Source organism: Pristiophorus japonicus, chromosome 2, assembly GCF_044704955.1.
Source record: "Pristiophorus japonicus isolate sPriJap1 chromosome 2, sPriJap1.hap1, whole genome shotgun sequence".
In the NCBI taxonomy this organism is placed as follows: Eukaryota; Metazoa; Chordata; class Chondrichthyes; family Pristiophoridae; genus Pristiophorus; species Pristiophorus japonicus.
In genome coordinates, this window is record NC_091978.1 from 1,946,566 (window position 1) to 1,962,793 (window position 16,228).

A 16,228-nucleotide genomic window follows, 5' to 3' on the forward strand; every position below is an offset into this window, starting at 1 on the left:
TTTTTTTTTTTAGTTTCAGCTATTGGAAAAAGTGAAATTCCAGACTGTAGCAGAGAAGAAACATGTGATATCCTACCATCTTAAATATTTAATTTTGGAGGGCTGTTTTTCACTAGTTTTCCCCCTGTGCTTTCTCAAGCCTGCACACTGCCTGTTGATAAGAGACACTGTGTAGCCCAAAAAAGCACATAGGGGAAAATCTGGTGGAAAAATACATGTAGCAGCCATACAACAATTCAACTCCTATGAGGAGCGGTGTGACCTTTCATCAGAATCTCCTCCCACCTCCCTCTGTTATTGAGCTCAGTGAAGCGCGTTTATCGAAGATGCTTTTCATCACTCTGTACTCCGGTTGGGGTGGAATGTAGAATGTTTCACTGTAAGGGGTGTCGCAGTTGTGTGAGGCGGACTGGTTGGGCTGGGTGCTCTTTGCCTTTCCGACATTGTTCATAGGTTTATTTGTAACCTTCAGGGCTGCTTACCGAGGGCCGTACGGCTCTTTGTCGGCCAGTGCGGACATGATGGGCCGAATGGCCTCCTTCAGCGCTGTAAATTTCTATGTTTCTATATACTGGTGCCCAACCATGCCACCCGGCCATCACAGAACTGCAGTAAAACTGGCTGAGAGAGAATGCTGCCGAACACTCCTCGGTTGAACTTTGAACACTTACATTTGTTTGCTGCACCTTCTCACCTTCCTGTTTTCTTTTGTCTTCCATTTTTAACAGTTACAACTATCTGAAGGCACCCTGTCCAAGTTTGGAGATGATGACAGACATTGTGAAAAATAGCTTGAATGGCCGTTTTGTGTACAGCTCCGCGTCTGCTGCCAGGCGGTACTACGTCGGCGTGGACACCTACAGACCACCCCCTGAACAAGGTGCTGACACCCAGCAGGACAATTTCTTGGTTCATCAAGTGACTGTGCAGGTTCCCTTTCAGGTTGAAGTCCTGTTTGAGTCTGAAAGTTTCACAGATCGATCCAATCATTTTGCTGGTGAGGTCTTCACAAATGAGCTGGAGAGGTGGAAACAATCATTTGATGAAAAGTTTGATACCATTTTCCAATTGCCAAATAAGGGCTTTCCCCCTCAACAAATTAAATTTGCTAAAGCTGTTTTCAGTAATACAGTTGGTGGGATGGGCTATTTCTATGGTCAGTCGTATGTTCAGTCCAAATACAACGAGTACCCATTGCCTTACCTGGAGGGCCCACTGTACACTGCAGTTCCATCCCGCTCGTTCTTTCCCCGAGGATTCCTCTGGGACGAAGGGTTCCATCAACTTCTGATCAGTAAATGGGATCCATCTATTAGTAAAGAGGTAATTGGACACTGGTTAGATATGATGAATGTTGAAGGCTGGATACCCAGAGAGCAGATTCTGGACAATGAGGCACGCAGTAAAGTGCCAGCAGAGTTTATTGTACAGAGAAATGAAAACGCCAATCCTCCTACGCTCTTCCTGACATTACAAAAACTGATAGAAGATTTAAATGGGCGATTGACTGCAGAAGACAAGTCTTACCTGAAGAGACTCTTTCCACGTTTGAAGACTTGGTACGATTGGTACAATTCAACCCAAGTTGGGTCCCTCCCATCAACCTATCGTTGGAGAGGTCGTGATACTGACACCAACCTGTTCCTCAATCCAAAAACTCTAACCTCTGGGCTTGATGATTACCCACGTGCGTCACACCCTTCGGAGGATGAACGTCATGTGGATCTTCGCTGCTGGATGACATTAGCATCGAAGATCATGACAGATATTGCAAAAATCCTTGGAGTACCACATCAAGACTATCAGAACATGTACGAAAAACTAAGTGACAACTCTTTGCTTCAAGAACTGCACTGGTCTGAGGATCTGAAGGCATTCAGTGATTATGGGAATCATACTCAGTCCATCATTCTGGAGCGAGAGAAGATCTATGTGCCCCCTGGTCAGCCTCGACAGCATGTCCAACCTGCCAGGCTTATCCGTTCTGTTCGGAAACAACCAAAGCCTCAGTATGTGAATGCTTTTGGCTATGTGAGTCTATTCCCATTCTTGCTTCAAATCCTGCAACCTGATTCCCCAAAGCTTCAATATATCTTAAAGGATATGAGGGACGAGGATAAACTCTGGACCCCTTATGGCCTACGTTCACTTTCAAAATCCAGCCCCCTCTACTTGAAACGCAATACAGAATATGACCCACCCTATTGGCGTGGCCCCATTTGGATTAACATGAACTACCTTGTAGTTCGGGCACTGCATTACTATTCCACTCAAAACGGACCATATAGAAAAATGGCAGCAACACTATATCAGGAGCTGAGGACTAACCTCATATCAAATATGTATAAGCAGTTTGTACAGACTGGGTACTTGTGGGAGCAATATAACGATAGTACTGGCAGAGGGCAGGGTAGTCACCCCTTTACAGGTTGGTCTTCCCTGATAGTTCTAATAATGGCAGAGCAATACTAATGCTCTTACCGGTGGCATCCCATGTAATGGTTTAGGGCTGTGCTGGGGATTATTTTGTGATTGAATATTTCATTATTTCACTGACTCAGTCTATCAATACATGAAATATTTCTGGTTAAACTTTCCTGCATGTTAATGGGAGAGAAATTCAACATCGTTGCGTATATTTTATGGGCGTAAAATGGGCAGAATGATAAATTTAGCAGAGCAACAGCTTGAGCACGAACTGCGCGTATGTTTGGGCGGCTGCTAAATTTTCAGAGCCTTTATTAGGCAGCCCTGGCGGCTACCTAAAACAGGCATTAGGCCCCTTGAATGTATTAGTGGGACTTAACGTTTGTTTAAGGTCTCCTTGGAGAAATTGGTAAGCACTGAGCGGAGCAGTCACTGGGTATGATCGCCGTTGGTTCTAGTGTCGGCAACAAACGGGTACGCTTCTCTAAAAGCACTTACTTTAACGTAGAGCCAGGAGGAGGAGAAGGAGTGTTCCACCCAGTTCACAGCACTACTCAGAGCCTTTGTCGGCAGGTAATTGCCATCTCTCCCCTCCCTCCCGGACTTACTGAGGGCTGCCCTCAACCCACAATTCCCACCCCCTGCCCCCAGGCTTACTGAGAGCCACAGTCAACCCACAATCCCCCAATCCCCTGCCCCAGGGCTTACTGAGAGCCACAGTCAACCCACAATCCCCCAATCCCCTGCCCCAGGGCTTACTGAGAGCAACAGTCAACCCACAATCCCCTGCCCCAGGCTTACTGAGAGCCACAGTCAACCCACAATCCCCTGCCCCAGGCTTACTGAGAGCCACAGTCAACCCACAATCCCCCAATCCCCTGCCCCAGGGCTTACTGAGAGCAACAGTCAACCCACAATTCCCTGCCCAGGGCTTACTGAGAGCAACAGTCAACCCACAATACCCTGCCCCAGGCTTACTGAGAGCCACAGTCAACCCACAATCCCCTGCCCAGGGCTTACTGGGAGCCACAGTCAACCCACAACCCCCTGCCCCAGGCTTACTGAGAGCCACAGTCAACCCACAATCCCCCAATCCCCTGCCCCAGGGCTTACTGAGAGCCACAGTCAACCCACAATCCCCCAATCCCCTGCCCCAGGCTTACTGAGAGCCACAGTCAACCCCCAATCCCCTGCCCCAGGGCTTACTGAGCGTCACAGTCAACCCACAATCCCCCAATCCCCTGCCCCAGGGCTTACTGAGAGCCACAGTCAACCCACAATCCCCTGCCCCAGGCTTACTGAGAGCCACAGTCAACCCACAATCCCCCAATCCCCTGCCCCAGGGCTTACTGAGAGCCACAGTCAACCCACAATCCCCCAATCCCCTGCCCCAGGGCTTACTGAGAGCCACAGTCAACCCACAATCCCCTGCCCCAGGCTTACTGAGAGCCACAGTCAACCCACAATCCCCTGCCCCAGGCTTACTGAGAGCCACAGTCAACCCACAATCCCCCAATCCCCTGCCCCAGGGCTTACTGAGAGCAACAGTCAACCCACAATTCCCTGCCCAGGGCTTACTGAGAGCAACAGTCAACCCACAATACCCTGCCCCAGGCTTACTGAGAGCCACAGTCAACCCACAATCCCCTGCCCAGGGCTTACTGGGAGCCACAGTCAACCCACAACCCCCTGCCCCAGGCTTACTGAGAGCCACAGTCAACCCACAATCCCCCAATCCCCTGCCCCAGGGCTTACTGAGAGCCACAGTCAACCCACAATCCCCCAATCCCCTGCCCCAGGCTTACTGAGAGCCACAGTCAACCCCCAATCCCCTGCCCCAGGGCTTACTGAGCGTCACAGTCAACCCACAATCCCCCAATCCCCTGCCCCAGGGCTTACTGAGAGCCACAGTCAACCCACAATCCCCTGCCCCAGGCTTACTGAGAGCCACAGTCAACCCACAATCCCCCAATCCCCTGCCCCAGGGCTTACTGAGAGCCACAGTCAACCCACAATCCCCCAATCCCCTGCCCCAGGGCTTACTGAGAGCCACAGTCAACCCACAATCCCCTGCCCCAGGCTTACTGAGAGCCACAGTCAACCCACAATCCCCTGCCCCAGGCTTACTGAGAGCCACAGTCAACCCACAATCCCCCAATCCCCTGCCCCCCGGGTTTACTGAGAGCCACAGTCAACCCACAACCCCCTGCCCCAGGCTTACTGAGAGCCACAGTCAACCCACAACCCCCTGTCCCAGGGCTTACTGAGAGCCACAGTCAACCCCCAATCCCCTGCCCCGGGCTTACTGAGAGCCACAGTCAACCCACAATCCCCTGCCCCGGGCTTACTGAGAGCCGCAGTCAACCCACAATCCCCTGCCCCAGGGCTTACTGAGAGCCACAGTCAACCCACAATCCCCCAATCCCCTGCCCCAGGGCTTACTGAGAGCCACAGTCAACCCACAATCCCCTGCCCCAGGCTTACTGAGAGCCACAGTCAACCCCCAATCCCCTGCCCCCCAGGTTTACTGAGAGCCACAGTCAACCCCCAATCCCAATGCCCCCCGGGCTTACTGAGAGCCACAGTCAACCCAAAATCCCCTGCCCCAGGCTTACTGAGAGCCACAGTCAATCCACAATCCCCTGCCCCAGGCTTACTGAGAGCCACAGTCAAACCACAATCCCCTGCCCCCAGGCTTACTGAGAGCCACAGTCAACCCACAATCCCCCAATCCCCTGCCCCAGGGCTTACTGAGAGCCACAGTCAACCCACAATCCCCTGCCCCCAGGCTTACTGAGAGCCACAGTCAACCCACAATCCCATGCCCCCAGGCTTACTGAGAGCCACAGTCAACCCACAATCTCCTGCCCCAGGGCTTACCGAGAGCCACAGTCAACCCACAATCCCCTGCCCCCAGGCTTACTGAGAGCCACAGTCAACCCACAATCCCCTGCCCCCAGGCTTACTGAGAGCCACAGTCAACCCACAATCCCCTGCCCCAGGCTTACTGAGAGCCACAGTCAACCCACAATCCCCTGCCCAGGGCTTACAGAGAAACACAGTCAACCCACAATCCCCTGCCCCAGGCTTACTGAGAGCCACAGTCAACCCACAATCCCCCAATCCCCTGCCCCAGGGCTTACTGAGAGCCACAGTCAACCCACAATCCCCTGCCCAGGGCTTACAGAGAAACACAGTCAACCCACAATCCCCTGCCCCCAGGCTTACTGAGAGCCACAGTCAACCCACAATCCCCTGCCCCAGGCTTACTGAGAGCCACAGTCAACCCACAATCCCCTGCCCCCAGGCTTACTGAGAGCCACAGTCAGCCCCCAATCCCCAATCCCCTGCCCCTAGGCTTACTGAGAGCCACAGTCAACCCACAATCCCCTGCCCCAGGCTTACTGAGAGCCACAGTCAACCCACAATCCCCAATCCCCTGCCCCCAGGCTTACTGAGAGCCACAGTCAACCCACAATCCCCAATCCCCTGCCCCCAGGCTTACTGAGAGCCACAGTCAACCCACAATCCCCTGCCCCCAGGCTTACTGAGAGCCACAGTCAGCCCCCAATCCCCAATCCCCTGCCCCTGGGCTTACTGAGAGCCACAGTCAACCCACAATCCCCTGCCCCAGGCTTACTGAGAGCCACAGTCAACCCACAATCCCCAATCCCCTGCCCCCAGGCTTACTGAGAGCCACAGTCAACCCACAATCCCCAATCCCCTGCCCCCAGGCTTACTGAGAGCCACAGTCAACCCACAATCCCCTGCCCAGGGCTTACAGAGAAACACAGTCAATCCCCAATCCCCTGCCCCCAGGCTTACTGAGAGCCACAGTCAACCCACAATCCCCTGCCCCAGGCTTACTGAGAGCCACAGTCAACCCACAATCCCCTGCCCCCAGGCTTACTGAGAGCCACAGTCAACCCACAATCCCCTGCCCAGGGCTTACTGAGAGCCACAGTCAACCCACAATCCCCTGCCCCAGGCTTACTGAGAGCCACAGTCAACCCACAATCCCCTGCCCAGGGCTTACAGAGAAACACAGTCAACCCACAATCCCCTGCCCAGGGCTTACAGAGAGCCACAGTCAACCACGATGACCCCCTCCCCCCCCTTGCACGAGTTACCCAAGAGCCTCACATCTCCCAGTTCCCTATTTTTTAAAAAGTTAATCCCAATTTGAAATGCTAAAGGCAAACTTAATTTATAATGAATGGATTTCTTATTAAAGTTCTAGTTTAGAGGTTTAATATCCTTTAATACTTTTTACTTCACTGATGGGTGGTTGGATGAATGTCAGTCACAATCTTTAAGAGAATGTGTTGAACTCCTCACATCCTGAAACGAGACCGATCGCTGTTTGCAGTATTTGAAAGAGCAAATGAAGGACTCTGTTAGGTTTTAATGGGGGTCTGCTAATTCTGCCACTAATGTAATTTTCTGTTAACAGACTAAATGTCACTATGTTTCTTTATTGCAATGATACCAGAATCTGAACGGCTGGACCAATATGTACCACAATAACTGGTTTTATCGGAAGACTGTTAATTTAGAGTTTGGAATCTGTCCTCTTTAATTAATGGCACAGCCCTTTCATAGGTTTATATTAAATCCCTCTGGTGTCGCATGGTCCCATTTGTGTGTTTGCAGTGCTGGACTTCTCATTTTGTGTGACATTTTGTAAATAAATTGATGGCAAGTGGAATAAATCAGGTAGTGGCAACTTCAAATCAAGAACACAAGATATCCACCTACATCACAAAGCTATCTGGAGGCTACACTGCACGTAAACTAAACGATATTGGGCAAGTTCTAATGACCTCAGTCAAAGTTTCATTTTTATAAAACTGACCATTCCTATTCTGTGTTCCTTATAGAATGTGTATATGTTTTAAAAAAAAATTCATTTGCTTCTACAACCTACTGCTGTATGAACAAAGGAACAGGAGGAGGCCATTCAGCCCCTCGAGCCTATTCCATCATTGAATTAGATCTGCACCTCAAATCCATTTACCCGCCTTTGATACATGGCCCTTGATACCCTTACCTAACAGAAATCTATCAATCTCAATATTTAAAGCTCCAGTTGACTCCCAGTATTCACAGCTTTTTATAGAACCATAGAATAGCACAGAAGGAGGTCATTCGGCCCATCGAGTCTGCACCGGCTCTTTCAAAGAGCAATTCAGTGAGTCCCACTCCCCCGCTCCTTCCCCATATCCCCACAATCTTTTCTCCTTCAAGTATTTATCCAATTTTCTTTTAAAGGCTACTATTGAATCTGTATCCACCACCCTATCGGGCAGTGCTTTCCAAACCTGAACCACATGTTGCATAAAAAAGTTTTCCCTCGTGGTGGGGGTGGGGGGGGGGGGGGGGGTGATGAGTTCCAGACTTCCACTACCCTTAGTGTGGGAACAAGTGCTTCCTGAATTCACTTCTGAATGTCCTAGCTGTAATAGGACTGTGCCCCCACCAGAGGAAATAGCTTCTCTGTATCTATTCTAATGAATCCCTTTATCATTTTAAACACCTAGGTCAGATCACCCCTCAATCTTTTTAACTGAAGGAAATACAAGCCAACTTTATGCAACCTGTCCTCATAATTTAACCCTTTTAGACCCAATATCATTCTAATTTAGGGTTGTACCCCCACCAAGGCCAATATATCCTTCCTGAGGCACGGGGCCCAGAATTAAACTCCCAATGGGGTCTGATCACAGCTCGCTACAATTGAAGAATCTCTCACCCCTTTGTATTCCAACCCCTTGAGAAAAAGGCCCATATTCGATATACATATGAACTAAATTTTAGCGATTTGTGTACCTGGACACGCAAATTCCGTGCTCCTCCACAGTTTCTAGTCTCTTGCCATTTGGAAAATATTATTTATTTTCTTGGATCCAAAGTGGATGACCTCACACTTCCCACATTGAACTCCGTCTGCCACAGGTTTGCCCACTCGCTTAATCTGTCTGTCCCTTTTGTAACTCCCTGCACCTACCTACACTACTTGCTGTGCCGGCTGACATAGTGCCATTGGCAAACTTGAATACACAACTCTATTCCACAAGATTAGTCAGGCACGACTTGCCCTTCACACATCCATGCTGAATCTTTCATCAGCTCTTTAAAATTAAATAAAAAATCAGCTGAGTTAAAATGCTCGGTCACTCTGTCCCTTCCAGTAACTTCCCCGCAACTGACAGTAGACTGAGAGACCTGTAGTTTTCTGTTTTCTCCATCGGCAATTTTCCAATCCAAGGGCAGAATTCCTGAATCTAGAGCGCTTTGGATAATTATCACATCTGCAATTTCCCTACATTTCTTTTATTACCCGGGAGTGGAAACCAGCAGATCCTGGAGATTTGTCTAAAGCCCCATTACTTTTACCATTACCATTGTTTTAACATGAAATCCTCGAAGTTCCTCCCTTGACTTATTTTTTCATTCCCTTGTACAGCTGATATTCAGACCTCCCACTATTGTGAAAATGGGTACAAAGTATTCCTTATTTAACAAGTCTGTCATTTCCTTATCCATTATAATCTTGTCTGCAACCATCCTTAATAGCTCACATTCCCCTTTACCAATTCCTTTCTCAATATATTTATAATAACTTTTATTAGTTTTGATATCACTCGAGCTTTTACTTATTCTCCTTTTTGCACCTCATTACTTTCTTTATATCCCATTGTTGTTTTATAGTTAGCCCAGTCTGTTGGATTTTTGCTCTTTTTTGCATTGTGTAAACCTTTTCTTTTACCATAATACACCGATGCACTGTTTGTCTATAGGTTACCCATTAATAGCCCAGCCCAGCTTACTGCGGTCAGTTTATTATTCATCCCTTTGAAGTTTATAATTTAAAACCTCTCAAACTAATATCAAATTCAATCATATTATGGTCATTATTTGTAAGATGTTCCCTCACAATCAGTGTGAATGTAACCTAGTCTGCAATTGTGGTGTTAGGACATCCTAGATGTAAACATCTGCTCCAATAGGATGGCCTCAACACAGTGCAGATTCCTGGAGTTCCAAATCAGGACCCTGATTCTCCAGTCTCCTGTGTAGATTGAATTATTTATTCAGCACATAAGTGCACGCATTGCGTGTTTTCCATTCAAGTCAACTGAGAGTTCACACGAATCCCACTGGTACTTAATGTATATCATTGCATAGATTAACTGTGAATTGTTCGGAAATTTAAAATAGGCAAAACTATTTGTTGACGGGTCACTGCTTGTTATTTACATGTTACTAAAATTCAACTGCATCTCCTAGGACAACTTGTATCTTCATTAATGTGAATAATATGATTTTGCTTGCAGCTTCATTGCAGTAGTGCTCAGCTTCATTGAAAATAATTAGGAGACCTGTTTCCCGATCAAAAGGTGGGACAAATTACGTTAATGTTTTAGCAAGTAGGATTGCAATAAGCAGCACACACGTAAGTAGATGGGGCCCTGCAGCAGCAGAGTGGGCCATCGAGCTGAGTTGACAGTGAAGAACTGGTGGGAACAATTGGGGAATGGCTGGTCTTTACAGCTGGTAGTCAGGCTGCACCCCAACATGCACAAACACATGTACAAACACATCCCAAAGTTCTTCACAGTGGCAGAATCAAAATACTGCACATAAAAGAAATAGGAGCAGGAGTTTGGCCCCTCGGGCCTGGGCCTCGCATCAAAGAAGGAGAATTGGTGGGGGGTGACTAAATGGTTGGTCAGAGAGGTGGGTTTTAAGAAAAGTCTTAAAGGAGGAGGAGTTTGGGGAGGGAATTCCAGAGTGTGAGGCCTGGCTAAAGGCATGTCCTCCAATGGTAGGGCAAAATGGAGGGATATACCCTCAGGAACTGGCTCTGACTTATTCCATTGCTCTTCAAACTTTATTATCCTGTTCAATCAGGAATCATTCTGTATTTTCTGATGGGCAAAAAAATTAATTTAAGTGGAACCATACAAAATGTTTGACAGGAGACTGGTTTCCTATTAGAGCAGGTTTGAATTTTTTTATGTCAACAGTTTTCATACAAAGAGAATGTTTATTGTAACAATGATGAAGATATTTTACTGTCAGTGTTAATGGAAGGATATTGTACTGAATTTCAACAGGATCCTAAATGATACAAAAGGAAATGTCTCAACACCAAGGATTATTCAATCTCACCCTCGTGGCTGTGTTAAAATCTGGTCAGAGGCAGCAAATAGATGTTTCATGTAGAATTCAGTGTAACAGCATGCTCGTTTTAATGTCCTTAAAACATGTGACCCAATGACTGGAATGTCCTGAAAACTTGCGCTGAAATAAGTGTAAGTACACCATGATGCAAAGGTCGAGGATATTCGAACGCAAGTGGCATACGCCCGTTTTTACACTGCGTCCAAATTTCCTCAATCTTTGACATCGATTCAACAAAGCCATCTGCTGCTCATTAACATAGTCTCGCCCCCCCCCCCCCCCATGTAAAAGTACAGCTCACACAAATTTCTTGCATTTACGCCAGTTCTAAATGGGCTGTAAATTTATGCCTAAAATTGTAGGCACAACAGGACCTAAAGGAATATTTCTGGTGTTTTATTCTGATTTTTTTCAATTATTTTTCCTCCGAGTTGTACGATGTATTTTCTGTATATGAATGCATGTTTTTTGCATCAGAATAATTGCCATTAAAATTGAAAAACATCCACGAATTCATTTACTTAAACATGCTGCCTCTCCCGTGCATAAATGATAGTTTGAAGCTCTCAAACTTTAATTTTCATGCATATAGAGGAACTTGAAAAAGGAATATGGTGTAAATTTGGTGCTTTCATCAAGCCAGGGGAGTGCTGATTTCAGCATATTTCACACCCGTTTTTATGTTCTGGGTATGCTAATGTGATTCTCAGGAAATTTCGGCGTAACTTGCTGGTTATGCCATTTCAGGAAATTGTGGGCCTAAAGGTTGGAATAAGGGAACACTGAAAAGGCATTGGTCAATGTGTACATGTATCTATCCCTTTTAAAGAGTTCTGATTGCGCTAATTCAGTGCAGTGCTCTTAATGCTGTAAATGTTCAATGTTTTCTCTGTGCTGAAATGATGCTGCTTTGCAAATAACCGAGCTGGAAGCAGGTTGTCTTTTCCACTTTTAACTGGGAATTGTTTTGTGCAGAGATCTAGAAAATCTGAAATAACTTGATAGCTCATATAAAAGAGGTAAATTGCAGTTCATTTTGTAAAGAATTTTGGAATTCCCTTTAGCACCATTTTAGGCACGTACATCAATTTTAGTAGAATCCACACGTGGATATTTTGTTACCAAACATCTACCACCGTTCAGTAACCAAGGAAGTAAAGCTCTCAACAAACAAAGAACACTCTACTTTTCGTCTCTCCATTTTACCAATAAACGCAGAAAAAGGTTAAAGTTTACATGCATTTGCCGTGTGAATAAGTGTTGAGATCACAAGCCCAACAACAATTGTGTCAATTACTTATTGTTCAGAAATGCAATGGCTGGTGGCTAACCCATTGGACAACACTGCTTTCAAATGGGCTATTTTTGTGAAAATGTTATAATCTCGTTTTGCGTTCTGTTTAAGGACTAATGGGGCTCATTATTACTTTCAAATGATGTAATTGAAAAGAGTCTTATCTGTGTGTTTTAGCAGGTTCAAAGTTGGATGGCGCACAATAGTAGTGCAAATGTTTTCAGTTTGCTAATATGGTGCTTTTAGAGTTGAATTAAGGTTTTAAATACATCTTTAATCAGTGATACCGTGCCTCTCGGGCTGGTGATGTCATTGGACAGCAGCAGACACGCAAAGTACATCCCTTACAAGCTCTGAATTTCTGTTCACTTCTGGTTGTGTGTCCAATGTAATTCTGTGCATTTCGCTTGTTAGGAAATGTTTACTGCCTGACCCAATGTGGATTGGTATGTAAATACTCAAAACAGTTCAAGAAAACTCAGTCATTGGCCACCTCTTTATGTGGTGTAGAAATCTACCTGGAATCTGTCTGAAATCACCACTAGGGGGCAGCCCTGACAGCTGTACCAGTTAAAACAGTCCAGCTGCTTTTTAAAGTAAGATAGAAGCAGAGTTTGTTAATCGGTACACTGCCAACAATTTGTGGCCCAGGTAGAGCATTGAGAAGAGTTCTGTCAGCGGCAATCATTGTTCAAGGTGAGGTCATTTCAAGGGAAGTGGTAGTGATTGTGGCCATTGATATTTTAAGGGGTATTAATCCCTTCTCCTTGCAGCTGGACAGAACTGCAGTCAAAGATAGAAACATAGAAAATAGGTGCAGGAGTAGGCCATTCGGCCCTTCGAGCCTGCACCACCATTCAATAAGATCATGGCTGATCATTCACCTCAGTACCCCTTTCCTGCTTTCTCTCCATACCCCTTGATTCCTTTAGCCGTAAGGGCCATATCTAACTCCCTCTTGAATATATCCAATGAACTGGCATCAACAACTCTCTACGGTAGGGAATTCCACAGGTTAACAACTCTCTGAGTGAAGAAGTTTTTCCTCCTCTCAGTCCTAAATGGCCTGCCCCTTATCCTTAGACTGTGTCCCCTGGTTCTGGACTTTCCCAATATCGGGAACATTCTTCCTGCATCTAACCTGTCCAGTCCTGTCAGAATCTTGTACATTTCTTTGAGATCCCCTCTCATCCTTCTAAAGGCCCAGTTGATCCTCTCCTCATATATGCCAGTCCCCCCATCCCGGGAATCAGTCTGGTGAACCTTTGCTGCACTCCCTCAATAGCAAGATCGTCCTTCCTCAGATTAGGAGACTGAAACTAACACAATATTCCAGGTGAGGCCTCACTAAGGCCCTGTACAACTGTAGTAACACCTCCCTGCTCCTATTCTCAAATCCCCTAGCTATGAAGGCCAACATACCATTTGCTGCCTTCACTGCCTGCTGTACCTGCATGCCAACTTTCAATGACTGATGTACCATGACACCCAGGTCTCGTTGCACCTTCCCTTTTCCTAATCTGTCACCATTCAAATAATATTCTGCCTTCGTGTTTTTGTCCCCAAAGTGGATAACCTCACATTTATCCACATTATACTGCATCTGCCATGCATTGGCCCACTCACCTAACCTTTCAAGCCTTTGTAAACACTGTTAACCAGCCACTAAGATGTGCACAGCAGCAGTCAGGGGATAGCTCTCTCCCTCTCACCAGCCCATCTGTGTTCAATCACACAGCTAAGATCAACAACTGACTGGGGGGGGGTCACACCAGCACCCCACAGCCTGTATCATGCATTACTCTTCCAAAATTCCTGGTATTTCCTTCAACCTAAACTTCTGACAAGTTTTAAAGGAAGTCTGTCAATCTTCATTGAAGAGAAGCAGTGCGTTATTTTGAACTGGGGTTCCAAACACAGAAAGAAACACAACTCTGGTATGTTTGAGCTGTTAGCAGTGTTACTCTGCAACTACCCCGTGCTGCGGTCTGGGAGCATTGATGCTGATAATGGGTCAAAGTGTTCCAAGCCCCTCAAGCTGATATGTTTCATCTTAATTAGTAGAACACATTGCCATTTTGTTTCTGATATTTAGTGGTGTGGGCTGTGCTCAGTATGGGTAAGTCTTCCCTACTCGATTCTGTTCTAGTTCCTTCTGGTTTTAATTGTGAAACATGGATGGAGTACAGGAACTTGCGCACTGTTTCTCAATAGGATGTGGGGGTAGGGATTCTTACACTGATCGTAGGTTATGCCCTACTTTGTATTCTACCAAAATAAGGAGAGCACAATGAGCCAGGATTAGGTGGTTGTTATTCCAAATGAGATTTTTCTTGTGAACCTAACATATTTTGGTTTATATATAACATGGCTTTTGCTCTTTAACTCTGTTCACAATATAATGCAATACACCGAGGTATCAATATGCGATGACTCAGTGCATGCTCTATCTTCTCATATTCCAGTCTCCTACATTGCTGTTGGGAAGTGGCAAGCTGGAATGGGCTCCTCGCCACAGACAGCGATCCTAAACTGCCCTGTACAATCGGAACCGCTGGTTCAGCACTGTTGGCACTTGGATTAGGAAAAGCAGGGGATATAACGGAGGGAGACTTGCCTCCGTCTTCACAGCTCACATTCCAATGTGTTTACTAATTGCATGTTCTGTGGTCGATCACAACTTGGTTCTGTGGCTTTAGCTAGTATAGTGTAAGGTTAGGCATTCGGTGTAGGATGTATCAGAATCTGGGATGGTACTTGTGAACAGATTGCTGAATTGTTTTCCATGATACTTGATTTTATCTAAAATGTGTTGCAATCAATTTCTGGTGGAAGTTTCTAAAAGAAAATAAATTTTGTCCAAATTTTATTGTCTTTAATTAACTTTCATATTGCCTACACTATTGCGCCAAATTCTTAAAGCAATATTGTGTAATATCTTTCAACAAATCATCATCATAGGCAATCGAGGAAGACTTGCTTCCAATTTTACATCGAGTGCACCACCATTCAATATGATCATGGCTGATCCTCTATCTCTACGCCATATTCCCGCTTTTTCCCCATACTCCAGGTGCAGTCTCACCAAGGCCCTGTATAACTGTAGTAAGACATCCTTGCTCCTGTACTCAAATCCTCTTGCAATGAAGGCCAACATTCCATTTGCCTTCCTAACTGCTTGCTGCACCTGTATGTGTGCTTTCAATGACTGGTGTACAAGGACACCCAGGTCCCTCTGAACATCGACACTTCCCAAGCCATCACCTTTTAAATAGAAAATAGCAGGATCATGAGTTCTTAGGTGGCTGTACAGTCCAATATGAGAACCACAGTCTCTTATCACAAGTGGGACAGATAGTCGTTGAGGGAAAGGGTGGGTGGGACTGGTTTGCCGCACGCTCTTTCCGCTGCCTACACTTGATTTCTGCATGTTCTCGGCGATGAGACTCGAGCTCAGCGCCCTCCCGGATGCACTTCCTCCACTTAAGGCGGTCTTGAGCCAGGGACTCCCAGGTGTCAGTGGGGATATTGCACTTTATCAGGGAGGCTTTGAGGGTGTCCTTGTAAGGTTTCCGCTGCCCTCCTTTGGTTCGTTTGCTGTGAAGGAGTTCCGAGTAGAGCGCTTTGGGAGTCTCATGTCTGGCATGTGAACAATGTGGCCTGTCCAGTGGAGCTGATCAAGTGTGGTCAGTGCTTCAACGCTGGGGATGTTGGCCTGGTCCAACTGTGGCAACTACAGAGGAATCTCCTTCCTATCAGCCACTGGAAAAGTCATCGCTAGAGTTCTCCTCAACTGTCTTCTCCCTGTGGCCGAGGAGTTCCTCCCGGAGTCGCAGTGCGGATTTCGTCCCCTATGGGGCACCCCGGACATGATTTTTGCAGCGCGACAGCTGCAGGGAATAGTGCCAGCCCTTATACATAGCTTTCTTTCAACAAGTATGCACATGTCTACATACAGATACACACAAGCTTCATTCACTAATTCCTGAATTGATAGACCTCTAGGCATGAATAGCCTGATCAGAGGGAATTGATAATCTGGGGACTGAAGTTATTGAATAAATAATCCAATCTGTACAGCAGACTGGAGAATCAGGGTCTCAATTTGGAACTCCAGGTATCTGCAGTTGTGTTGAGGCCATCCAATTGGAGCAGATGTTTACATCTAGCATATACTAACACCACAATTGCAGATTAGGTTATACTCCTGCTGACTATGGGGGAACATCTTACAAATAGTGACCATAATATGATTGAATTTGGTATTCGATTTGAGAGAGAAAAGTACAAACCAAGGTTTTAAATTATAAACACCAAAGG

The 16,228-nt window shown here is 46.3% G+C and overlaps 1 protein-coding gene across 10 annotated transcripts in view; it reads left to right on the forward strand.

Moving 5' to 3' along the window:
• The window catches only part of mogs (mannosyl-oligosaccharide glucosidase), a 363,745-nt gene that overhangs the window by 142,499 nt on the left and 205,018 nt on the right, over positions 1-16,228 (forward strand). For 7 of the 10 annotated variants that reach the window (XM_070866413.1, XM_070866412.1, XM_070866415.1 and 4 more), the window contains one exon: positions 729-7,139. In XM_070866413.1, coding sequence (XP_070722514.1) covers positions 729-2,472 — 1,744 coding nt within the window. In that variant the 3' untranslated portion in view covers positions 2,473-7,139. Of the gene's footprint in view, positions 1-728; positions 7,140-9,764; positions 14,776-16,228 lie in introns of those variants that run through there. The other 3 variants (XM_070866452.1, XM_070866446.1, XM_070866460.1) reach the window with 3 other exon arrangements.